Source organism: Malus sylvestris, chromosome 2 (genome assembly GCF_916048215.2).
Source record: "Malus sylvestris chromosome 2, drMalSylv7.2, whole genome shotgun sequence".
NCBI classification, from domain to species: Eukaryota; Viridiplantae; Streptophyta; class Magnoliopsida; order Rosales; family Rosaceae; genus Malus; species Malus sylvestris.
In genome coordinates, this window is record NC_062261.1 from 33,757,814 (window position 1) to 33,784,206 (window position 26,393).

The 26,393-nt window shown below is 37.7% G+C and overlaps 1 protein-coding gene and 3 pseudogenes across 1 annotated transcript; all 4 read right to left on the reverse strand.

The window, feature by feature from the left end:
* Nucleotides 1-905: 905 nt before the first annotated feature.
* On the reverse strand, nucleotides 906-1,577 carry LOC126583144 (dnaJ homolog subfamily C member 7 homolog). The gene has a single exon (XM_050247443.1). It carries the CDS (start codon nucleotides 1,566-1,568, stop codon nucleotides 906-908), a length of 663 nt encoding a protein of 220 aa, XP_050103400.1. The 5' UTR covers nucleotides 1,569-1,577.
* Nucleotides 1,578-3,074: 1,497 nt separating this feature from the next.
* Nucleotides 3,075-3,656, reverse strand: LOC126591524 (dnaJ homolog subfamily C member 7 homolog; annotated as a pseudogene).
* An 8,922-nt stretch (nucleotides 3,657-12,578) lies between these two features.
* LOC126603262 (uncharacterized) lies at nucleotides 12,579-13,132 on the reverse strand (annotated as a pseudogene).
* Nucleotides 13,133-18,254: 5,122 nt separating this feature from the next.
* LOC126610604 (disease resistance protein RPV1-like) lies at nucleotides 18,255-23,770 on the reverse strand (annotated as a pseudogene).
* Nucleotides 23,771-26,393: the final 2,623 nt, after the last annotated feature.

The window sequence follows — 26,393 nt, forward strand, 5'->3', positions numbered from 1 at the left end:
AAACAAGCTTTTGGTTATGAATATAGGGTGAGTTCAAAGTTTTGAAGCCCCCAAAATAAGGTATGACTCGAATTTGTGAGCGTTCGTGTGATCTTCAACAGTTTGGCTGCGGGGTGGGACATTTGGTCATCCAACACAAACAATATCAACATAATTTGACATGTGGGCACCAAATAATTAATAGGCGAATTTTGGTGGTTTGCTACTGAACTCAGCTTCAATTTTTCAGTGAACGAGCACCTAAATGAACCCCAGCCCATTTTTGTTCAAATCCTTACAATCCTATGAAGTAGATGGAAGAGGAAGTCAAGGGGATGCCTTTTTTGATGCTTTGACACTGTTGCAGACAAATGGATTTGAAAATCAATGGGGTCGTGACCTTCTCAGCTGACGCTTCTTTGAAAAGCAACTTTTACTATGAGAGAAAATCACAATCTTTCTTGCTCAACACTACCAGCAGTACTAACTAGTCTAAGTGCATGATTACAATATACTTAGCCTCCTCGCATGCGCTCTCACGCGTGAAAGAGCCATATATAGTACAGATTATTTTTGCATCGTGACTTGTTTCGCGAGTTAAGTATGTTCTAGTTGGTTTTTTTTTTTTTTTTTTTTTTTTTTTTGCATTAATTTGTATGTATTTTGCTAATAAAAGAAAGGTTATCATTCTTAATATTAAACCTATTTGTTCTCTTTGATTCCTATGTGTTAGCCTCTATATTAAGAAGATTATCGAACATCGGCAGCCACAGATTGGTGCAGAAACTACCTTCAGAATCAGAAAATATAAAAGTGGGATAAGGGAACAACGTAAGAGATCCAAAATGATTATTCCACTTGTATTGAATAAAAGTAAGCACTCCAAAATTTCAAGGAGGCAAGGTAATTACAAAGCGAGGAACACATTAAGCCACTCGGCATACGGATACCATCATCACAGTTGCCTTTTGGCCTGGACTTGATTTTCTAATAATCTTAATGGTTTTCTTGTAGCAGCTCCCATCACCGCTAGGGCTAGACCTTTTGCAAGGGAAGGTATTAGACCTCTTCGACTGCGGTGGTTTGCACTTACTGGCTCTGCGCTTATTGGAACCATGAGCCGCTTGAAACTGTCGCTTCAAAGACTTGTCGTAAGCTTCTTTTTTAGCAGGGTTAGAGAGAACGTCCCATGCCGCCTTAACATGCTTGAAAGCACCCTCGGCCGCTAGTGATGCATTCTTGTCGGGGTGCAAGGAAAGTGCCAATCTCCTGTATTGTTTCTTGATGGTTTCTGAGTCAGCGACTGTAGCGGTTTCGATGCCGAGAACACGGTACCAGTTTTGCTTGTGTGACACGGCAGAATGAACTTGGTATGCAGCTATGTAGTTGTCCATAGCATGCAAATCTGGATCAAACTCTTTTGCTACCTTGGCTTGCATGATTGCATATTCGAAGTTACAGAGCGTGAAATATGCTTCTGCAGCGTCTCGAGCCTTGACCGCCGCCATACGCGCGAGGTTGATGATGTGATCAGGACACAAGGGTTGAGGGGTGGAGTTGCTGGGGATTCTACTGCGGGCGATGGCCATCTTACTGCTCTTCAAATTTGAAATAGAAGGCATGGTGTAGATATATCGAGAGAGAGGGGGGTAGTGACTGACGTAGATAAAGATGGTATTCTTGCAGGTTTGGATATATATATGATGCAAACTTTGCTTGCAACTTAAGAAACGCGTTAAAACCCTAGAAAAAGGGTACTTGGGCAGAAAGTTGAATTCCTATTCGTAATTGAAATTAGTAACCGACTGAACTTACCAAATTCAGATATATTTTTGTTACAATTGGATTTCTAATAATTTATCAAAGGCCCAAATCTATATTTTTTCTCTTCTGTTTTTTGCTGATAATGTCAGAGTTATATACTGTATAGGTCATATGTATTTTCCTAGTTGAAAAAATTAAAGAAATTAATAGATGGTCCTCTTAGCAACAACTCCAAATAACATATGAAAATAATTCCTAGTAGTATAGCAATAACTCAACAAGGTTCCTGCTCAGTTCCAAGATGAGAAACTTTATTTGAACTCGATTGACTAAGTTTGGCCGTTGTACATGAGTTGGATTTGCAGTAACTAAACCTTGGTGCAATCCTTACCACCGCTTGCATTTCTAGCTAAAACCCTTTCGCAATATACCTTCATTTTTACTTATTTTCACAATAAGTAAAATCTCACTAATTCAGACGCTTTCATAATGGAAAACAAGCTTTTGGTTATGAATGTAGGGTGAGTTCGAAGTTTTGGAGCCCCAAAATAAGGTATGAGTCGATTTTTTGAGCGTTCGTGTGATCTTCACGTGTTTGGTTGCGGGGTGGACATTTGGTCATCCAACACAAAATATCAACATAATTTGACATATAGGCACCAAATAAATGGGGGAATTTTGGTGGTTTGCTACTGAACACACCTTCAATTTTTCGGTATACGAGCACCTAAATGAACCCCAGCCCATTTTTCATTCAAATCCTTACAATCCCACAAGATTGGGAGTAAAATTAAATAGTATAATATACTACCTACCCGCATGCGCTCGCAAGCGACATTTTCTGCTACTTTAATGGATAAAAATATTTTTCGTTGTGGCTTTGTTTTGTAAGTAAAGTATTCTGGTTGTGAATTTTTCTTTTGGTTGCATTAATTTTGGATGAATTGTTGTTTATAAAAGAACGCTTATCATTATTACATATTAACCCTGATTTGATCTCTGTCGTTCCCATGCACTACCTTGTTTATTGACAAGATTATACAAATTTGGCTACCATATAAATCGACGGAGAAACTACATTGAAAACACATGCTTTCTGTTCTGTGTTCTACAGTAAGAAACCCCGTTCGACAAGCCATACGAAGCCCTCATTTTCTATCCCTTTCAACATGGTTCTGAAAATATAAACAGAAAAATCTACAAAATAACTAGCTATAGAGAAAATATAAAAGTGGAAATCAGGGAACGATGCATTGAAATACAAATACATACAACATAGTAAGCACTCCAAAATTTCAAGGAGGAAAATTAATGACAAAGCGAGGAACACATTAAGCCACTCGGCATATGGATACCATCATCACAGTTGCCTTTTGGCCTGGATTTGATTTTCTAATAATCTTAATGGTTTTCTTGTAGCAGCTCCCATCACCACTAGGGCAAGACCTTTTGCGAGGGAAGGTATTAGACCTCTTCGACTGCGGTGGTTTGCACTTACTAGCTCTGCGCTTATTGGAACCATGAGCCGCTTGAAACTGTCGCTTCAAAGACTTGTCGTAAGCTTCTCTTTTAGCAGGGTTAGAGAGAACGTCCCATACTGCCTTAACATGCTTGAAAGCACCCTCGGCCGCTATTGATGCATTCTTGTCGGGGTTCAAGGCAAGTGCCAATCTCTTGTATTGTTTCTTGATGGTTTCTGAGTCGGCAACTGTAGGGTTTTGGATGCCGAGAACACGATACCAGTTTTGCTTGTGTGACACGGCATAATGAACTTGGTATGCAGCTATGTAGTTGTCCATAGCATGCAAATCCGGTTCGAACTCTTTTGCTGCCTTGGCTTGCATGATTGCATATTCGAAGTTACCGAGCGAGAAATATGCTTCTGCAGCGTCTCAAGCCTTGATCGTCGCCATACACGCAAGGTTGGTGATGTGATCAGGACACAAGGGTTAAGGGATGGAGTTGCTGGGGATTCTGCTGCGGCCGATGGCCATCTTACTGCTCTTCAACTTTGAAATAGAAGCCTGGTGTAGATATATCGAGAGAGAGAGAGTGAGAGTAGTGACGGAAGTGGAAACTGAGAAGGTATATATTCTTGCCATTTGGAGATATATATAACAGAACTTTTCTACGCGTAACCTAAGCTAGTGAAAACCCTGATGTACAACTGGAAGATTATTTAGGTCCTTTTTAATAATTCCTTGGGAAACAAGGATTGACAGAAGATAATTATGTAAGAATATCAAAGCTAATGATCCAAGTGAAGAGGAAACAATGGTCAAGATCATGCCACATATCAATGGATAAGGAGGGTTGTTATATAAAGGTTGTTGGAATTGTAGGTTGTTAGAAGTATGGTTTGTTGAAATAAGGAGGTTACACCATTGTATTAGCTTAATAAGCAAGCTTTGTAATAAGGTACTATATAAGACACTTTGTAACTGTTACTTGGTAATCAAGAAAGATTAATTCACAAAGCCTTCGAGCTCTCTCTCTCAACTCTTCTTTTGCATTTCTTTTGCATTCTTTGCAGTTCTTACATGGTATCAGAGTAGGTTGTCTCCCACGTGTGAAGCCAAACGGCCACACATGCTCCATATGGTATCAGAGCAGGTTGAGTCCCACATTGATGAGAGGATGGATCTTGCATGAGCTTATAAGAGGTTGTGCTACTCTCCATATTGCTAATTGGTTTTATGGTAGAACCTCAATATTTCTGCTAAAAATTATATAATTACAAAAGAATAACATATAATATCACCATCTGATAGGAGCATATTTATACGACTTAGTTAGCTTGTTTTCTTGCACTTTTATAGTTAGTTTGTGGTTATTATAGTGTTTTAAGCTATTTTCGTGTGTTTGTAGGTCCAAATGACAAAGTTGGCAAGAAAGTGCATTTTGGAGTATTTTAGAGCAGTTTTGGGCACTAAATGGATATCACATGTATGGGCCAAGATGGATGGACGAATTTGGAGTTCAAAAGGCTAGGAATCTGATAAGGAGATGAAGAAATTAAATTTAAGACAAAGAAGATAAGGAATAAACTCAAAATAGGAAACATTATCCAAAACCTTATCCAACCTTATCTTATCCAAACTAACCTTATCTTATCATATCCTAATCTTATCATGCCTTAATCCTAGCTGCAAAGGGACCTAAATATATATTTCTAAAACCTATTTCTAGAAGAATTCCCTTCTAGAAGTCCCAAATCAGCCATAAAACACATTGTGCCTATTCCCTTCTAGAAGGCTTTTGCCTTGCCTTGCAAGCCATTCTCTTTTCCCTCCAATGTGTGCCACACCCCTCTATCCCTTTTCCTTTGTGGATTCTGATCTATTAGGCCTTATTCCTTGTGGATTTGGGTTATACAAATCCTTTTCTGAAATTAATTGGGCTAAACCTTTTCCTTAGTGAATTTAATTAATTGTGCCAAACCCTAGGGCCCTAATTCTCCTAGTGTGCTGATTTCTAACCCTAATCTGATTTACCCTAGGGTTTTGTTGAGCCTATATAAACATATTTTCAGCACAAATTCGTCACCACCCTTCATACCACTCAGAAACACCCTTGCCGCAACCCTAACCACCATTCTACATCACAAAACACCATTCTACATCAAGATACATCTCTGCCGCACATTTTTTAGAAGAAGGAGAGCCTTGCCGTGCATTCCATTGATGAAGGAGGGCCTTGTGCGCAAGCCATCTGCATCCTTGGGAGTTTTAAGAGTTCTTTCTTCCCTCGTTTTAGTTTCGATGTTTATTTCAATTTGCTTTTCAATTGCTATGAATATGTGGAACTAAATTATTATTAGTTAGTGGTGAATTCGAAGCCATGGACATATGTTAATATGAATTGATTCCTTTCAGTTATTGTTTCGTAAAACATGAATGCGATTTACTTATCTATTTGATTGATAACTTATTCTTGTGTGTTGATTAAGGAGGCCTACTTAGTTTGCATGCTTGAATTTGATGCTAAATTATAAGGGACTTTCACCTAATCGTTAGGAACTTGTAATTACAAGTAGTGAAGATTGTTAGTCACAATCGTGTTAAATAGATTCTTGGCAAGAGTATCATGCAGTTCATAGTTATAAATGCCTTGTCAATGCTTATGATTTCCATGGAATTTAATGATCTTTGAATGTATCTCTATCATGCTGTTCATATAGGGAACTTGAGAAGAATAATTTGGGTTGTTGCATGCATTCATCCAATTCAATGAATTTAGGGAAATCTGAGAGTTAATTTGTGCATTCACGATTAATTTGGGGCATTGTCATTCATGGTTTAAAGAAACAATACTGGAAATCGATTTTATGTTGCATATGTTCATGTGTGGAGAAGGATCCTCTAACTAGCTTTTCACCCTTGAATTCATCTCAATTTCGTTTTAGATTACTTAGTTTTGCAATTTGTTTAGTTTTAATTCAATTTCGTCAGAAACCAAACCCCCTTTTCTATTTTGTGTTATTAGGTCAGAATCTGTCCTAATTAGGTTCTTTAGAGTGTTTTGAGTCAATATAGGTTAGAATTAGTCCATAAACATTGTTTGGGTCTTATTTTAGTCTTAAATTCGTCCAATTTAATCCCTAGAATCTGTTTTGAGTCTAATTGTTAGTATTGTGCTGTTTTAAGTATTTTAAGTGTATTCTGAGTTAGTTAAGTTACAATCTGTTTTCTTTTAATCTTTTGAATCAAAATAAGTTTTAATTTTGTCCAAATCACTTGTTAGGTCTAGAATTGAGTCAATTTCATTTAGTTTTGCAGATTTGAGTGTTTTAGGTCAGTTTAGAGTCTATAGAGTCTATTCTTGTGTTTTTAAGTCTAGTTTAGTGTTTTAGAGTTTAATTTGAGTAGATTAGCAGCCCTAGTTAATCCCCGGTTTAGAACGATCTCTACTTACATCTTTGCTACAATTGTCATCAATAGGGTTTAATTTGTGTGTCAAATAATTTCACATCACCATCAAGCTGCATAATGTCATGTAAAATATACATGATAAACCCACGTTTCATTTGTGATTTATATTAATTTCACCCTTGTTTTTAGAGAAGCAAAGTTTGTTGCTCAAGCCCTAGCTATTTAATTCAAAATTCTGATTGTATATGGTGGTTTACTACTCATCGATGTGCAACACATGCTTGCTTTTAGATATTCTTCACAGAGTAATGCTAGATAAACTAATTTTTTTTAACCAAATTTGCAAGGGTTAGGATTCTCTCTCCTCTAAATTCCCCTCCTCTCCTGTTCTATTTGAACGGTCACAATTAAGTTACGTCAACCTCTTGTGTTTTGACCTTTTCTGATGCCTGCCTATGAAGTAGATGGAAGAGAAACTCAAGGGGATGCCTTTTTTGATGCTTTGACACTGTTGCAGACGAATGGATTTCGAGTTAATTGTAGACGAATGGATTTCGAATTAATGGGGTCATGATCTTCTCAGCTGATGCTTCTTTGAAAAACAACTTCTACCATGAGAGAAATCATAAGCTCTCTTGCTCAACTCTACAAGTAGTACTAACTAGTCTGAGTGCATGATTACAAAATACTTATCCTCCTCGCAAGCGCTCTCATGCATGCAAGAGCCATATATAGCATAGATTATTTATTCTTTGCGACTTTTTTCGCATGTCAAGTATGTTCTAGTTGCATTTTTTTGCATTAATTTTGTATGTATTTTGCTAATAAAATAAAGGTTATCATTCTTAATATATAAACCCTATTTGATCTCTTTCATTCCTACGTGCTACGCTGTATATTAGCAAGGTTATCCAACATCGGAAGCCACAGATTGCTGCAGAAACTACTTTCAGAGCCAGAAAATATTAACATCATGACTAGATAGAAAATATAAAAGTGGGATAAGGGAACAATTTAAGAGATTCAAAATTGATTATTTCAACAAAATTGTAGTGAATAAAAAGTACACGTATGCAACAGTAAGCACTCCAAAATTTCAATGAATCAAATTAACTAGAAAGCGAGGAACACATTAAGCCACCCGGCATACGGATACTGATAAATTCTTGTGTGTTAATTTGTAGTTGGTATGATGTATTTCTGGAAATTGACAAGGAACAAGAATTAGGAATTTCAGAGGAATGTGCAGTGCTCTCTCTCTGGAGCAAGCATAGATATTTTCATTTTATATCAACACATTGGACTTTTCTTTTACAAGTTACTCTAGAGCAATATCAACCCTTGATTCACAAACAGTAATCTAAAGCATACACTTGTCCTATGAGACTAAGCATTCACTTAACTGTTGGTTTCTTCCTTCTCAACCATTCGATCAAAACCAAATTCTATTTAATTCCAACACTCCCCTTTAAATGAATTCTGGTTTTGATCCCAAGCATTCCTATGAGATAGACAAATCTTTCCTTTGGTAGAGCTTTGGTGAAGATGTCTACCATTTGATCCTGTGATTTGCAGTAGATCAGTTCAATTGTATTCTTCTGCAAGGCTTCCCTTATGAAGTGAAACTTCCTTTTGATATGTTTGGTTTTTTGGGGAAAAATAGGATTTTTGGTCATAACTATTGCTGATGTGTTGTCACACATAAGTGGTGTAGTATCCACTTGCATTTTACCAAAATCCTTTAACACAAACCTCAACCATATAGCTTGGGAGGTAGCCATTGCAGCACTCACATACTCTGCCTCAACCGTAGACAGTGCAACACTTAGTTGCTTGACAGAGGCCCAAGAAAATATCCCAGAACTAAATGTAAATGCATATCCTGAAGTACTTCTCATGTCATCTTCACTGCCACCCCAATCACTTTCACAGAAGCCTACCAGAGTTGCTTCTTCTCCCTTTTCATACTTGATTCCATAGTCCAAGGTCCCTGAGATATACCTAAGTACTCTCTTGGCAGTTCCCATGTGAATTCTTGTGGGATTATGCATGAACCTTGATAAGAGACTGATTGCATACATAATGTCAGGCCTTATGGCAGTCAAGTAAAGTAAACTTCCAACCATTTTTCTATATAAGCTTTCATTAGCAGGTTCAGAACCATCCATTAAGTTTCTTATTTGTGATCAATGGCGTTGCCATAGTTTTGCATCCTTCCAGATTGAATCTTTCAAGCAATAATTGTGCATACTTCTGTTGATGTATGAAAATCCCAGTAACTTCTTGTATTACTCCAATTCCCAAGAAGTGATGCAACAAGCCAAGATCCGTCATCTCATATTGTCTCATCATGTCCCTTCTGAATTCTTCAATTATTTCTTCACAATTACCAATAAAGACCACATCATCAACATATATAGACACAATAAGCATCTTAGAGTTCTCACCAGTTTTTGTATACAATGTAGCTTCACTAGGACTTTTGTTAATCCACTTTTCCTGAAACAAGAGTCTATCTTACTGTACCAAGCCCTGGGGGCTTGTTTGAGTCCATACAGTGCTTTGTTTAACTTATACACCATCTCTTCTTCATTTGAAACTTCAAATCCTTGTGGTTGATCCACATACACTTCTTCCTCCAGAGTGCCATTTAGAAAGGCTGATTTAACATCTAACTAGTGAATTTTCCATCCCTTTTGAGCAGCAAGTGCAATCAAGGTTCTAATGGTATCTAACCTTGCCACTGGGGTAAAGGTTTCATTGAAATCTACCCCAGGTTGTTGTGAGTAGCCTTTGGCAACCAATCTTGCTTTGTTCTTATGTATTGATCCATCCAAATTCAGTTTGGTCTTGTAGATCCATTTCACACCTATCACAGGTTTATCACTCGGTCTATTTACCGATTTCCAAGTAGAGTTTTTCTCAATCATGGCAATTTCTTCACTCATTGCTTTCTGCCAAGATTGATCATTCTCAGCTTCTTCAAAACTTTCTGGTTCAACAACACAATAGTTACATACTACATAGATCTCATCTAAACTCCTCATTCTCAATGAAGTTGATTCTGGGGAGGAATCCTGCAATTCTTATCCTTCTGCATTTGAAATAGATGACTGAGATCCTTGTGTTGGGGTTGAAAATTCATTTTGACTTCCATCCTGTATAACAGGTTCATTCTCAATTTGCACATCATCTTGTGCTTCTTCTATTGTTAGTGGAAATGAGATGGTGTCAATGTTATTGGTTTCCCAATTCCATGCTTCATTTTCCTTGAACACCACATTTCTTGAGATAATCACTTTATGCGACTCAATATTGTAGAGCCTATAGCCCATTTCACAGCTTCCATAGCCTACAAGAACACACTTGATACTATTGATTTCAAGCTTGTGTCTTAATTGAGATGGTATCTGTGCATAACAGATTGATCCGAACACCTTCAAGTGCTTCACACTTGGTTTTCTGCCACTAAATGCCTCAAAAGGTGTTTTCTTCTCAAGTGCTTTAGTTGGACACCTGTTTAGGAGATACACAGATGTATTGACAGCCTCACGCCAAAAGGAAAGTGGCATTTTCTTATCATGTAGCATTGACTTGGTCATTTCAACCACAGTCATGTTCTTCCTCTCTGATACACCATTCTGTTGTGGTGTGTAGGCCACTATCAATTGCTTCTGTAATCCTGCTCCTTCACAGAATTCTTGGAACTTAAATGAAGTGAACTCACCACCTCTGTCAGTTCTTAGTCTTTTGATCTTGAGACCACTTTGAAGTTCAACCATCACCTTGAATTTCTTGAAGATTGAAAAACTTCACTCTTGTTTCTCATAAAGTATACCCAAACCATCCTGGTGCAGTCATCAATGAATAACATAAAGTATCTGTTCCCACCAAGTGTATGTTTCTTCATTGGACCACACACATCTGTGTGAACGAGTTCTAGAGGTTGGCTTGCTCTTCATGCATTTCCAGTTTCAAAAGAGTCCCTGTGATGTTTCCCTAATATGCAACCTTCACAAGGTTCTTTAGTCTTTTGTAACTTAAGAAGACCAGTCACCATTTGTAATTTCTCCAATCTCTTTAAACTGTGAAAGTTGAGATGTCTAAACCTCTTGTGCCATAACCAAGAGTTTTCTGCAACACTTGCTTTTAGAGCAATTGAGTCATTGTAATCTAGCATAAGTGGAAAACTTTTGTTTCCTATCATGCCAACTTGTGTTACCAAGTTTTGGAGGCTTCTGTCATCAAGGATCTCCACCATATTGTCTCCAAAAAGTAAGAAATAACCATGAGCAATCATATGTCCCACACTAAAGAGATTCTCATCTAGGCCAGGTACAAGTATCACATCCTTGATGAATCTTCTTCCACCCTTTGTCTCTAGAACAAGAGTTCCTTTTCCAGTAGCTTCCACAAGTTGTCCATTCCCTATTTTAACTCTGCAATTGAAGCTTCTATCAATGTTTATTAACAAGGATTCATATGCAGTCATATGATTACTGCATCCACTGTCAATAAACCAGATTCTTCTCTTATTTTTTATTCTTGCAACACTACAAGCATAAAAGACATTTACTTCCTCTTCTTCTGCTCTATGTGCATAGTTGACATCTTGGTTTCTTCTTGGATTACAATCTTTTGCTAGATGGCCAAATCTGTCACCCTTGGTGCATTTGGGTTTTCCCTTGAACCAGCAAACACCATAGTGTAATTTGTCACAGATTTTACACTTGGTTTTGGTAGAATCACTGCTAGTTTCTGATCTTGATTGTGGAGTATGCTTGTTGTCCCATTTCTTCCCTTTTCCTTTCCAGAATTTCTTTTAATTTGAGTTGTTCCTCTGAGCCTTGTAACTGCTATCTCCCTCAGTCACACTTAGGCTAGCAAAAGCCTTTTTAGCTAAGTTTTCAGAGTGCATGTTTAACCTCTGCTCATAGCCTTTCAATGTACCAATCACCTTCTGAACCTCAATGGAGTCAAGGTCCTTAGTTTCTTCTATAATAGATACGATGGAATCATAGGATTTAGGCAAGCTAATAAGTATCTTTTGCACTAATCTTTGGTTTGACAGTTCTTCACCAAGAGTTTTCATTTGGTTCATAATGTCAGTCATTCTTATTAAATAAGCAGATAGAGCTTCACCATCATTCTTCCTAGTGTACTCAAATTCTCTCCTTAAACATTGTAGTTTGACAGATCTAACATTTTTATCACCACAAAATTCTTGTTGAAGAACATCCCACGCAGCCTTGGAGGTTTCAAAGTTTGAGATTCGAGGAAAAACAAAGTTTGAGACACTGCCCCTTGAATGATACTAAGAGCTTTTGCATCTCTTTTTTCATTAACCTTCATTGACATCTTCTTCACAAACTGTTGATCTTCATCGTTAGACTCATCTTTAGTTTCTGCGATTTCAAAACCCTTGTCCACCAAATTCTAAAGATCATGTGATTTGAATATGGTCTTCATCTTGATGGACCAAAAATCATAGTTGGACCCATTAAAGATAGGAGCCCTCAGATCTCCTCCACTGCTCGAGGTAGCCATGTGAGACTTTGGAAGAACATATGAGGTTTTTCAAAATATGGGTTTGTTTTTCCCCTTTTCTTTTCAGAGATATGAAGCACACAAAACGCCCAGTCCTGAAATTGATCAGAACCTATGCTCTGAGGCCATGATAAATTCTTGTGTGTTAATTTGTAGTTGGTATGATGTATTTCTGGAAATTGACAAGGAACAAGAATTAGGAATTTCAGAGGAATGTGTAGTGCTATCTCTCTGGAGCAAGCACATGTATTTTCATTTTATATCAACACATTGGACTTTTCTCTTACAAGTTACTCTAGAGCAATATCAGCCCTTGATTCACAAACAGTAATCTAAAGCATACACTTGTCTGATAAGACTAAGCATTCAATTAACTGTTGGTTTCTTCCTTCTCAACCATTTGATCAAAACCAAATTCTATTTAATTCCAACAGATACCATCATCACTGTTGCCTTTTGGCCTGGATTTTCTTCTAGCAGCTCCCATCACCGCTAGGGCGAGACCTTTCGCAAGGGAAAGTATTAGACCTCTTTGACTGTGGTGGTTTACGCTCACTAGCTCTGCGCTTATTGGAACCATGAGCCGCTTGAAAGTGTCACCTCAAAGACTTGTCATAAGCTTTTCTTTTAACAGGGTTTGAGAGAACGTCCCACGCCGCCTTAACATACTTGAAAGCACCCTCGGCCACTATTGATGCATTCTTGTCGGGGTGCAAGGCAAGTACCAATCTCTTGTTTTGTTTCTTGATGGTTTCTGAGTTGGCAATTGTAGGGTTTTCGATGCCGAGAACACGATACCAGTTTTGCTTGTGTGACACTGCAGAATGAACTTGGTATGCAGCTATGTAGTTGCCCATAGCATGCAAATCCGGTTCGAACTCTTTTGCTGCCTTGGCTTGCATGATTGCATATTCGAAGTTACCGAGCGAGAAATATGCTTCTGCAGCGTCTCGAGCCTTGACCGCCGCCATACGCGCGAGGTTGGTGATGTGATCAGGACACAAGGGTTGAGGGATGGAGTTGCTAGGGATTCTGCTGCGGCCGATGGCCATCTTATTGCTCTTCAACTTTGAAATAGAATCCATGGTGTAGATCTCGAGAGAGATGAGAGAGTAGTGAGGGAAATTAGGAAGTGAGAAGGTATATATTCTTGCCGGTTGGAAATTATATATAACGAAACTTTTCTACGCGAAACTTAAGCAAGTGAAAACTCTTATGTATAGCTTGGAGATTATTTAGGTCCTTTTTAATAATTCCTTGAGAAACAAGGATTAACAGTAGATAATTAAACCAATTACAGTAAGGTTAACAATTATATATAATTGCAAAAGAATAACAGATAATATCACCATCAAGTTGTATAACATCATGTAAAATATACATGATAAACCGACGTTTCATTTGTGATTTATTTTAGTTTTACCGGTGTTTTTAGAGAAGCGAATTTTGTTGCTCAAGCCCTAGCTATTTATGCGCATATTCAAAATTCTGATTGTATATGGTGGTTTATTACTCCTCGATGTGCAACACATGCCTTGCTTCTAGATATGGATAATGTTAGGAAAATTAAATTTGCAAACCAAATTATATGTTATCAATAGTAAATAAGCACATCAATCAATAAGTAATAATTCAATCATCAATATCCACATCATTTGATACACAATTTGGTTCAGAAATTTGTTGTCCCTAACATTACCCTTTAGATATTGTTCATAAAAGTAATGCTAGGTAAACTAATTTTTTTTAAAACCAAATTTGTGAGGGGTGGGATTCTCTCCCCTGTAAATTCCCTTTCATTTCCCTCCCCTCCTATTTGAACAGTCATAATTAAGTTACATCAACATCTTGTGTTGAACTTTTTATAGAGGAGAGACAAATAGAAAAGTGTTAAAGGAGCGAAGGGCAAGGGATTTGGAGAGGAGAATTGTACTCCAATTTAGAAACCATGTGATCTGTCACCAATATGAAATAAGCACCTTAAAATCCGCTCTTAGAGTTCCATATGTATAACTCAGTTGATTCCAACAATTTAGAGAGTTTGTCCTTTACCGAAAGCACTTGTGGCACATTAGACTGCTCAAAATAATGCACAAGATGCTTTTGCAGACTTGGGGTGTAGAACTCTGGATATGGATTGTCCCAATTTCTTTTTGAGTAGTTTCTCATATTGATATGCTCTTGGACAAACCCTGGAAAATATTCCCTTTCGAGACACTGCAAAATATCATGGGTATTCAAACAGCAATGTGCACAAATTGTAGATTTAAATCCATAAAAACCTCATTCTACAGATTTGACCCAGAAAGGCGGTCCTCCGGGTTGTATAGGAGGAGGTACAAATTCCATTGTTGCACAAACTGTAACCTAAAAAAAAAAAAAAAATCAAGTAAATAAAAAGTTATGTACAAAAATAATTAACTAAGAATATGATAAACATAAATTATTTAAAACAATTCCTGGCAGCAGCTCAAGTTCTTGATAGGGATTTTTACCACCTACAAAAGTAGGGATAAAAATACTTGCAAGAGTATAAGGTTATCGTAGTATAGCAGCTTAAGTAATGTCGTTTTTCACAAAGATTGAATGAATAATTTATGTTAAACTCAAATCTTAATTAATTATTTGAAAACAAAGTTTGGAAAAGGGTGATTTTATGACCTAAAATATTAAAAACGAATTTAATTAAAAAAAATAAATTGGCAAATTAAATAAAAGAAAAGAAAATACTTTTGAAAATCTATTTAAGCACTAGGGTTCCACAGCCACCTTAACAATCCTATGTAGTTCTTTCAATTACTTATGAATTACAAATGCATATTTTAAAGGTTAGGTTTTCCTAAAGTATATCCTACTTCGAACCTCCAACAAAAACGTATATCTAACATGCAACCCATCCGTGGCATTCAGATCAAATGTGAATATGCAAAACTCATTAAGTTTTGTGAAAACCTTTTGAAAAACCATATAACCCTTAAGATGTGTAGTTCATCCTAAGAAGTTACACATATTAACCATAAGAAGCCGTAGTCAATTTCAGGGACAGCCCTCGGCCAAAATTGCATCAAATTAATTTTCTAAATATCCTAATGGTGGCCAATCATCAAGACAATTAGATAATTTAAACCGGTGATTAACAATTCAAACTTGCATGCATAATATCATAAGCAAATTGAAAAGAAACTACATATTCTTGCTAAGGCTTGTGGCCTCGCCCTAGAAAAATGAATTAGTTACGAACAATCATAAAACAAAATATTATTAAGAACATAGATAGAAAACACCTTGAAAATAAACTTGAATCGTCAAAAGCTCTCTAAACTGAGTTCTCCAAAGTAGTGCCTTTTCTCATAGTGCGTTCTCCTGTAAATTTTATCCGTCATTTTTTTCTAATGGCTAAATAGCCTTATTTATACTACTACAAAATAAAATCATACCTAGAAAAGGTCTTCTAAAAACTAGGAAAAATAATAGAATAAGATAAATAGGAAATAAAAGGTTTCCTATTTAAACTGAAATTCGGACTACAGAGAAAATCCATCTTTTGACCAACCAAATCAACTCCAATTTGTCTCGAAAGATCTTTGTTTTTTTTAAAGCTTGAGACGTCCCTAACAAATACTTAGAAGGAATCTTGACCTTCAAAATACCCAAAACGTCCAGAAACGTCAATTTGGGAAAGTTGTGCGCTGAGTCTTTATTTCATTGCCACGGTCAAACGGCTTGGTAGAAAAATCTGAAATTTTGATACAATCATCTTGAAACACTCACGAACATCCTTCAATTGGAATCACTCCAAAATTCATCCATTTGATCACTTTTTGCTTAAGAGGAAGTCGAATGTCCTATATTGAAAATCCATAACAAAGTATCAAAGTTCTACCAAAATAACCAATAAATTATAACTAAAATTAGAGTAAAATATAAAGTATAATATCAACTCATCAATTGCCGCACCCTCACTCTCACTTTCTCTATAATTCTTCATTCAAATAGGCCTACAACAATGTTTGATTTATCCAATATGTTAAAACTTGCAAATAATTACTCCAATGCTGGCAATGTACGTAGCGTGGAGACCTACATCTGGTATTCATTCATAAAACAAATCACTTATATTTTTCACTTTAAAAGGCTTTCAATAACAGCAACCGATGCCTAGCCTTGGTGCGCCGCACATAGCACCTCCAGCTAGAGGAAGGCCACCGAAGCCAGTTGCTCCTCATGCTGAGGAAAAGTAACAGGCGAATCAGTAGAAACCCAGAGTACCAGAAATGGAGAAACATCTTGTAAATCAACCGAGTACAGAGGAGGTTAACTCACTGAACTCAGAAGTTCAAAGAAGCAACCGAAACTGATAAAAAAAGGTACTTAAAACTTTAATGTTTCCCCAATTTTTTCATCTTAAGCAGCAAAGTTATGTGTGCATGTTACTTCCTGATTAGTGTCAAATCATAACAAATATCCCAAAGACTTGGAGAAAGAAATTTTAAATGCTAGAGATAAAATTGAATATTTCCGAGTCCAAATGCATTTCAGCCATCGAACTTGTAATGTGTCTCTTTGTGTATGCATCTCACTTTTTCTTCTTTCTTTTTTTCCTTTAGCTTGTAACATGACGTATAATTTTTCTTCTTAATTTTGGAATGTTCCTAGTCCTATTGAAGTGAAGACCCCTATAGTTTTATTTACAAATTGGATGATTGTATTATTAAAAAAGTTGTCTAAATACCTTTTTGCACAATAGAATTTTTTTTTTTCTTATAGTAAGGCCTACTTTGAAGAGAGATCCATTCCATAAATTTTCAAAGGCACAAGGTTTAACCAAAGCAAAAGAGGGGGTGTGGAAATAATTTTCAACCAACAATAGACGCACCTCGATTATAACCTCATTATCTCAAGGCAGACCTTGTCGTTCTTTGCATCACTAGACCACCATGGAAACTCCGAACAAGATATCCAAGATTAAGGTTGTGAGGATGTTGATCGCCTCAATGTTAATGGTGATGTCCTAGAAGTCGTTGCCAATGTGCCAAGCCGTTACCAAAGGTGATCTCGATCCAAATTCAATTCGGTGAAGGGTGTCGAAGTGTGTAAAGATGGGTGTATTGAGATTTTTTTAGATAATAAAGAGCAAGGGAGGTAGAGAAATGTGGAATGAGATCGGAGGTGATTTTAGGACTGGGTTTGTGGGTTGACAATTTTTTTTTATTTTTTTAAATTTAATTAGACTCGTGTGACCCATTTATGTGTCACATCAGCACATAACAAAATTTTTGACAGAATTGTGATGAAATGACTATATTGATTTGAGACACTTACTTGTGGGATTACATTGATTAATTTTCAGTTTTGGGAACCATTTTGGTATCGCGGGTCAATTTCAGGAACCTTTTTTATATTGTTGGTCAATTTCAAGGACCATTTGTGAGGAAAAAAAAAAAAGACTTATAGACCCATTTATGTTCCACATCAGCACTTAACAGATTTTTTTAAAGAATTGTGATGGAATAACCACATTGATTTGTGATACCTATTTTCAGGGACTTCATTGATTGATTTTCAATTTCAGGGACCATCTTGATGGTGAAGGTCAAATTCAGGCACCATTTGTGATAAAAACTCAATAATAAAAGCCTTAAAAGTATTTTCCTGGACTGACAAGTAAGTGAGCTACCAAAGTACAAATTTGCTGTAAAGTTTTTCCTAATTTTATTGGATAATGATGCTTAAGATTGTTGGATTAAAAGTCTGAACCATCTTCAGTTCCACTGGCTTCAGACCCATGATCACCACTTTCATTTGCTTAGGACTCAATCACTTGATCCACTAGCTTTAGGCTCATCTCTTTATGCACCACCTTCATAATCGTCATCTTATCTTGTTTCTTCTTCTACTTTTGGTTCCCTCGATACGAAGACATGATCAAACTTGAATTTCTCAGCATCTTCGGCATACAAATGGCATACAACACAACTTTCCACCTTCATATAGGAAGCAGAAGCAGGTCATCCTTCAGAAACCACCAGGCAGAAGTCAATAGAGGCCTCTTTGGCAAGTTTGTAAACATCAGGGGAGCAGTTTTTTCCTACATCTTCACTTCTAAAGGCCTCATTCCACACATGAATGTGATGTTCGTGGCCGCTGCTTGGTATAAAGATTTCAGAAGTGAACAGTTCATGGCTTTCACCCGTGAATTTTTTCAATGAAATTAGCTCTTACCCTTAAGTCACACTGCGGCTTTGAAGCCTAGAAACAACAGTTGAGAGTGCGAAACCCAATAAACTTGCTTGAAACCAATCTGGACGAAGCTTGATGTTAACTGAAGATCCCTCACTTTGGTAACTGAACCAATTTGGAATTTCTTTTCCCAGACATCCAACGTTAATCTAAGGCCAAAGTAGGTACTCAGTAGTTACCACTCGCATAATTCTAATCTGTGCTTCATCCATTATGTTGCTGCTCGCATTATTATCCAATTTTGGGCAATTAGTAAAAAGTTTGCAAAAATGACCATGTTAAACCCAACCTTATGTGAGTGCTGTCCTTGAATTTGATACCGTCTTCAGCGAATTGCAGCCTTGAGCTTTAACATTACATAGCACTGGGAGCTCTGGTAAAGATTGAAGCCACTTGCAGCAGACAATGTTGAGTTTAAACAACCGAGAAGCTTGTTTGATGCTTGCAGGTATGCTCGTAATCTTGGTTCCACACAGAGATAAAGATCGCAAGGTTGAGCAAACGAGACTATCAGGGATTTCCAATATACCGCTGTACTTGAGATCTAGTACTTCTAAGGAGAGAAAACCCACAGAGCTGGAAGGCAATTTTTCAAGTTGCCGACAGTTAGAAAAGTAGAGACATTTAAGATTGGTTAAACTGTAGATACTTGTTGGGACATCGTTAAGGTTCTTGCAGTCGCTAAGGTCTAAAGTTTGAAGCCTAATTAGATTTTCAATAGACGAAGGAAGCATTTCGACAGCTGTCCCTTGCAAAATAAGAGACACCAAATGTTCCAATGGCTCCGAGATCTCTGGGAAGTTTTCAAGTTTAAAGCAGCAAGAGAGATCGAGTTTCTTGAGATATTTCAACTTACAAATGCTCTCTGGGATACTTGAAAGCCTTCTGCAAACTTGTAGTTGAATTATTTGGAGATGAGGGAGAAACTCGATTGATGAGTGTAGCTCTTCAACCGCTGTTCCACTTAAATTTAAGGACTTCAAATGTTGCATTGGCTCCAAGATCTCTGGGAAGTTTTCAAGTTTAGTGCACCAAGAGAGATCAAGTTTCTTGAGATATTTCAACTTACAAATGCTCTTTGTGATACTTGAAAGCCTTTTGCAACCTTGTAGTTGAATGCTTTTGAGAGCAGGGAGAAACTCGATTGATGAGCGTAGCTCTTGAATCGCTGTTCCACTTAAATTTAAGGACTCCAAATGTTTCATTGGCTCCAAGATCTCTGGGAAGTTTTCAAGTTCAGAGCACTTAGAGAGATTGAGTTCCTTGAGATATTTCAACTTACAAATGTTGGTTGGTAGACTCACAAGTCTCTTGAAGCCAACCAATGATAATTTACTTATATCCCTGGGAAGCTCAGAAAACTCGCCAAGAGATGTGCAGCTCGCAATACCCAAAACATTAGAGACTTTCAGCTCACAGCTTGGAAGTTTCTCAAGGTTTTTGCAACGACTTATATTCAAGTAAGAAATATTTTCGTTAGACCAAACTGATTCAGGCAACTCCTTTATACCACTGCCTTCTAAATTTAAGTATTTAATATTTGCTGGCATCATTGGAAGATACTTGAGTCTGTTGCAGTATGTAAGATCAAGATGAGTAAGCTTGTCAAGATGTTGAAAATACCAAGGAATTTCAACCAAACTTTTACAGCCACCGAGATTTATGTGCACAATTTTTAGACTCCCAGAGAGATTTGGAACTTCAGTTAGATACTCAGAGTAATGCAGATCGATAACTTCTAAGTTCACAAGTATCTGCAACAAATTAAATAAAAATATCAAGAATTAATATACTTTCTACGCTTGTTTTTATACAAGAATAAAGGCATATAATTAGGTTTGACAAAATTTTAAGCGACCTATTAACCCGACCTGAAACAACACAAAATTAAAAGGTTTGGGGTCAACGCGTTAACAAATCAGGTCATTATTGGGTAACCCGATAAACACCTCTTAAGATAACCCGTTACACGATATAAAAAAAATATTAATTAATAATTTTAAACAGCTAAAAAAGCGTATGTTAAAATATATTTATGTGGCAATGTGATGTGTGCAAACTCTATGATATAATACCTGGTCTTCTTTCCAAAGCTTCTTAACTTTGCTATTGGGCATGTGAAGCTCAACTAGATTTTCAGGAGAAAAGTTTGGCGGCAAAAATTCCAGTGGATATCCCTACCAGTAAAGATAACGAAGAGAATCAGGAAGGTCTAGAGAAGGGTCTCTGCGGTAGATGCCAAATCCTTGAGACTCCACAATTAGCAATCTTAGGTTGGACATCACTTTGAAGTCTGCACGTTTCAATGGTTGCTTTTTAATCTTAAACCAATTAACGAATATGGCTTGAACAATTGGAGCTTCCTGACAATATGGACAAAGTTTAAATGTGAATATATATTTATAGATATTTCCAACCCGTTAAAATGTAATGCACATTTTGAAAAAAGAATTCTACAAAGTTATAGGATAATTTAAGAGTATTTGCGAAGGTAATGATGTACAAGTGTCTAGTGAAATATCCAAGATAATTATATCCTCCTCTACTTGTCTTAAAAAACAAATATGTGTTCATATTCCAATGACTTCCTAACACAGTAGTAAAATTCATTTTTTAAGAATCTGGTTTTACTTTGTTGTGTTATCATCTAAAGTTCACTATTTGTTTTTCCTTAAAAAAAAAAAATAATTTGAATGCATTTGGCACTTACTGTGTTACTCTTCAGTACATGATATACATCCTCATCAGCGAACAACCTATTCCGTTTACTGGGATCTTCAATACATTGTTCTTGAACCACCGCTCTTCCCATTTCTTGTAGCAAATCATGCATCTGTATGGTTTTCCATGTAGGATGATGAAGTGATATGAGAGACTTGTCAACGAGAACTCTAATTCCAGCCGCCACAAAGCGTCCATGGATAGCTAACATTTTTATTACCTCATTGACATCCTTCCCATTATGAAAACATGCTATATCCAAAAATATCTCCTTCTCATATCTTCCCAGTCCATCGTAACTTAGTCTTAACACACTCTGGATATTTTCATTGGGAAATTCTTTCAATTTGTCCAATTCATATTCCCAGTCTTCTTTGCTCTTGCAATTTAGGAATGAGGACCCCAAAAGTATAAGAGCTAAAGGAACGCCTCCGGCATAAGACACCGTCTTTTTTACCAACTCCTTATAATCTGTTCTAGGAGTACTGTTATTCTTGAAAGCACGCGAACAAAAGAGCTGAAAAGCATTATCCCATTTTAATCCCCCAACCTTGTAGATCTTACCCTCTTCAACAGTTTGCCTAAGTATTCTCCTATCTCTACTTGTGATAATGATTCTACTTCCAGTGCCATACTGTAGATGCTCGGACGCTAGACGTTCCATTTGCATTGAATTACTCACATCATCAAGAACAATGAGGACCTTTGTACGGCTGAGCTTTTCTCGAACAAAAGTTGATCCTATGGATAGACCATTTTCCTTTAATATCTCACTGAGAAGTTCTTTTTGCAAGTGTGCTAGCCCATCTTTTTGTTCTCTCTCCCTAACATTTCTAAGAAAACAACAAGCTTCAAATTTAGAATGGAGGCTGTGAAACACAGTTTCAGCAAGGGTGGTCTTGCCAATACCACCCATGCCCCAAATACCAACAGTGATGCAAGTGTCAGGTGAATGAATGCCTAATAGTGATTCAATATGCTTGATCTGGCTTTCAATTCCAACAAAGCCCTTTAAATCGCAGGATGATTCGTGACACAATTTGGTCCAAATATGATCGACAACTTTCTGAATTAGATCTGCCTCCGTCCTGGCATATAGATATATATGATTAGGTAGAAAAGCAATAGTTAGTCTTAAATACGCTTTACCAAAACTTGTCACACGTTTAAAGAAAATTTATAATTTTATACAAGTTAAAGAATGAGATAGTTACCCGGATTTGTTTGAATAATCAAACCCAGATATATTGGCTACAGTCGTCAAAGCATCCCTCCACTTGTGCACCTTATTGATATTGTCCTTAAAACGTTTTTCAAGTTGAGCAAATGCATCCGCATAAGTTCCATGTTGTTTTCGTACATCAGATGGATTGATGTTGTAGAATACGGGTATAACCATCTGGCCGTATCTTTCCTTGCACTTGAGTATATGCACAATTTCATCCAAACACCATGTGGAAGAATAGTTTTGTGAGAAAATGATAACCGAAATCGTAGATTTCTCGATTGCCTCTAGAAGGGCAGGTCCGATTTCTTCTCCTCTCTGAAGTCTGTAATCTATGTAGGTTTCAATTTTCTTCTGAAGTAAGGCAGCATGAAGATGGCTCGTAATACCAAGGCGAGTGTCCTCACCTCTGAAACTGATAAACACATCATACTTTTCCCGACAAGGGGGAATATTAGCTTCAATACCACCATCATCATCATCTTCACCACCAGCAGCAGCTGCTGCTGATGATGGAGAAGAAAATGTTAACGATCTGCAGCACATACGCAAGATAGTCATGATGAACTCCATCTGTTTCCTGTGTTTCACTCAAGGAACTAACAATGGACCTGTAGGAATAGAAAAAGAAGAGAAAGAAGTGAGTGCTTGATAATATATCGAAGAGAGAGAATGGGATATTGGAGATGAATGAGATTTTATCAATTTGCAATTGGGAGAGGATCCAATCAAGCAAATTAAGACATTGAGAGGTAGAAATTGGGATTCAAGCAAAAGAGAAGAGAGGAGAGAGCAGTTGCCTCAAGAGAGTTGGATCAGATTTTAGTTCAGCAATTGTACTAGTTGACTTAACTTGATTCGACAACATACACAAAGTTAACGAAAATTTTTGGGCTCTCTCTCTCCCTTTCAACAAAACAATGGTGGAAATCAGTATCCCAATTGAACATGCAAAGTGGGCTGATATGAATTTGATTCGTACTCAGTTCAATTACTCGATCCAAAACATTGAGCAAAAAGCATCCAACCACCAAATTGAAGATCGAATAAACACAATCATATCTTGACCTAAATCAGCAGAGAAAACACGGACTGGAAATTGAGAGAGGATAGAGAAGAAAACCTCCTGGCCGGCGTCGGCCCGGGCGAGCTTGAAGGTAAATCGAATGCGGCCAGAGCAGGATCTTCCTCGGAGGTTTTCACTAGTTGGAGCTCTCTGCAGCGGCAATTTGGTTTTTGTTTTGCAGCTACTGTGGCTGATGATCGAGTTGGCCAAATTGAGGAGCCGAAGATGACGAGGACGTGATATGAGCTGTCAGTCGGAGATGAAGGACGCGAGAGATGTGGTATTAGCAGTCCCATGTTTTGCGGGAGGACTAGCTAAGATCCTTTAGCGAAGTCGGTAGTCTGAGCAAGTGAGAGCTAAGCCTAGTCCCTTCCAACAACAAACATGCAACTTCATTGGTTTTTAATCCAATCCAGTCCAATGAGACTTAACGATGTCAAACAAACGCACCTTTATAGTACTCCGAGCACGGACTCTCCAAGAACATATCCAAAAGGATGATGAAAAAAAAGTGGAAACGAATAAGAAAGGCAAATTAAAGGCACATCATCATCCGTCCATAATTTTTATTTAAGTTGACAAATGACTAGTGCATGGCAAATTAAAGGCACATCATCATCGGTCCATAATTTTTATTTAAGTTGACAAATGACTAGTGCATGGTAGTGGCAAACACACTGTAGCCAATAGGCCCCCTTCCCGGCCTTACGCGCATTATGTAAAATAGAAAAAAACTATAATAAAGAGTATTCCTCAAATCAATATATTTAGAAGTTACACGATCACATATGTATTCTTTTTGTATCATATTTCATCAATTCTAAAATTATTGAGCACCCGTCAATTTTATACTTTGAAGACTTAAAAGAATAGTTCACAACTTTGCTAAGGTGGCCCTGCTGATAATGTTTTGTATGTGGCCCAGATGAGAATCGATCCAAACGTAGGTTTGATGAAACAAGGCTCAGTTGCAAGGAAAGGTTTTGATGTGTTTTGTTCATGGGCAAGGAGCTGTTTTTGTACAAAATTTTCAAAGGTGATACTCAATATTTTGGTTCCTCGGTAACTCGACAAAATAAAGGCACATCCTTCAGTAATCTTTCTTGATCAGGGACTTGAGGGACTCCCAGTAAATGCTACTAAACTTTGGTGCTCGAAAGTTTTGTGAATACTAAATAATTTGGATTTTTCAAGTCCCCAAATGAGAAGCTTTCCCTACTTGGGAACTTGGTTAGTGCCATACTTCACCAATCTCGAAGCTATCGAGCACCTGTCAAGTAGAACTCATTAATGAATGGTTCATGCTGAGGCATCCCTGCTGAAGCAAGTGAGTTCTCTTCAATCAAGAGACCAATCATGACGTGACACGTGTTCACACCAGAATAAAGTTCCTAGAATCCCACATCGACCGCGGATGAGAACATGGGACTCTCCTTAATTAAAAAAGAAAATCATTCTCCCAGAATTAAGAGCTAATGAAATTATTCTGCTTGATCCATTATTAGAACTCATTAATGATGATTATGTTTTGTTTGTACCATACTTGACCAATCCCGAAACTACTGAGCACCGGTCAACGTTATACCGTCAAGGACCCAGAAGAGTTTCCCTCCAACCAAGAGGCCAATCACAGCACGACACGTGTCGACATCAGAAGCCAATCATAACGCGACACATGTCAACATCAGAAGCCAATCACAACATGACACGTGTCAATGTCAGAATGAAACTAGAAACTCTCTTCTATAAATAGAGATCATTCTCTCATAATATTTCTGAATGTCATTTGTACTAAATCATTCACTAGTACTCATTAAAGGAAAGCTTGAACCGATGTACTTGTGTGAACCCTTCACAATTAATGAGAACTCCTCTACTCCGTGGACGTAGCCAATCTGGGTGAATCACGTACATCTTGTGTCTGCTTCCTTGTCTCTATCCATTTACATACTTATCCACACTAGTGACTGGAGCAATCTAGCGAAGGTCACAAACTTAACATTTTCTGTTGTACCAAAGTCCTCACTCATTTTGTGCATCAACATTTGGCGCCGTCTGTGGGAAACGACACTTATTCCCACTATCTTCAGCTTTGTCAAGGTGGTTTCCACCATTCGTACACTCTCTTTTGACTAGGCATCCCTTTCCAACATGAGGAGCGAAGGAAGCCACAGCACATAGAATGACACCCCTCTTGTACCTAGTGCGAAGCAACGAAAGAATGAATGAAAGAAGGTTGCTCTTCAAACTAAAGTCGATGAGCTAGAAGCTCAGAACAATAAGATAGCAATGAAGAATGAGGTCTTCCAGGAGCAGTATGAGAAGCTCTTTGAGACGTTCCACAAAACTAGGCGTACTCAAACACGCGAGCTCGTTGCCCTTGTGAACATCAACCATTATCTAGGTGCCCCCCAACACGGAGGGTCACCTCCATTCGACATGGGTATCCCTGATGAGGAGTGAGCTAATCATCAAAACATTGATCAACATGAGACTTCTCTCAACCTAGATGCTTCGACCCGAAGTAGGAGAAGTGGAGGAAGACACCTCCTTGTAGAAGGGTTGGAAGGATCGAAAGCCGTTTATCACGACTGCCAAGGCTTCCTAAAGCAACGTCGAGAGAATCCCCTCCACATATGCTCGAAGATCAATGACCCAAAGGTTTCTGAAAGACTCAGTCCCATCCCACGACCCAGGCCAGCTGCCAATCTAGAGAAAGAACAACAGGTCCCAGAGGAACATGAAGGTATAGGGGACTTTGAGGTATTCCGACAGACTCACCCTAGAAGTCAGTACGGCGAGTCCAAGGAAAAATCACACACTCTTGCTCAAACTTTCTTACTTCTAAGAGGCGATGGAGACTTACGAAAGAAAATTCCAGTGGTACATGACTCCACTCAGGACTCCCTTATCCTACAGCTCATTGAGGAAGTAAACAAGTTGAAGGCCGAACGTCAGGCCGAGATACCTAACTGGAACC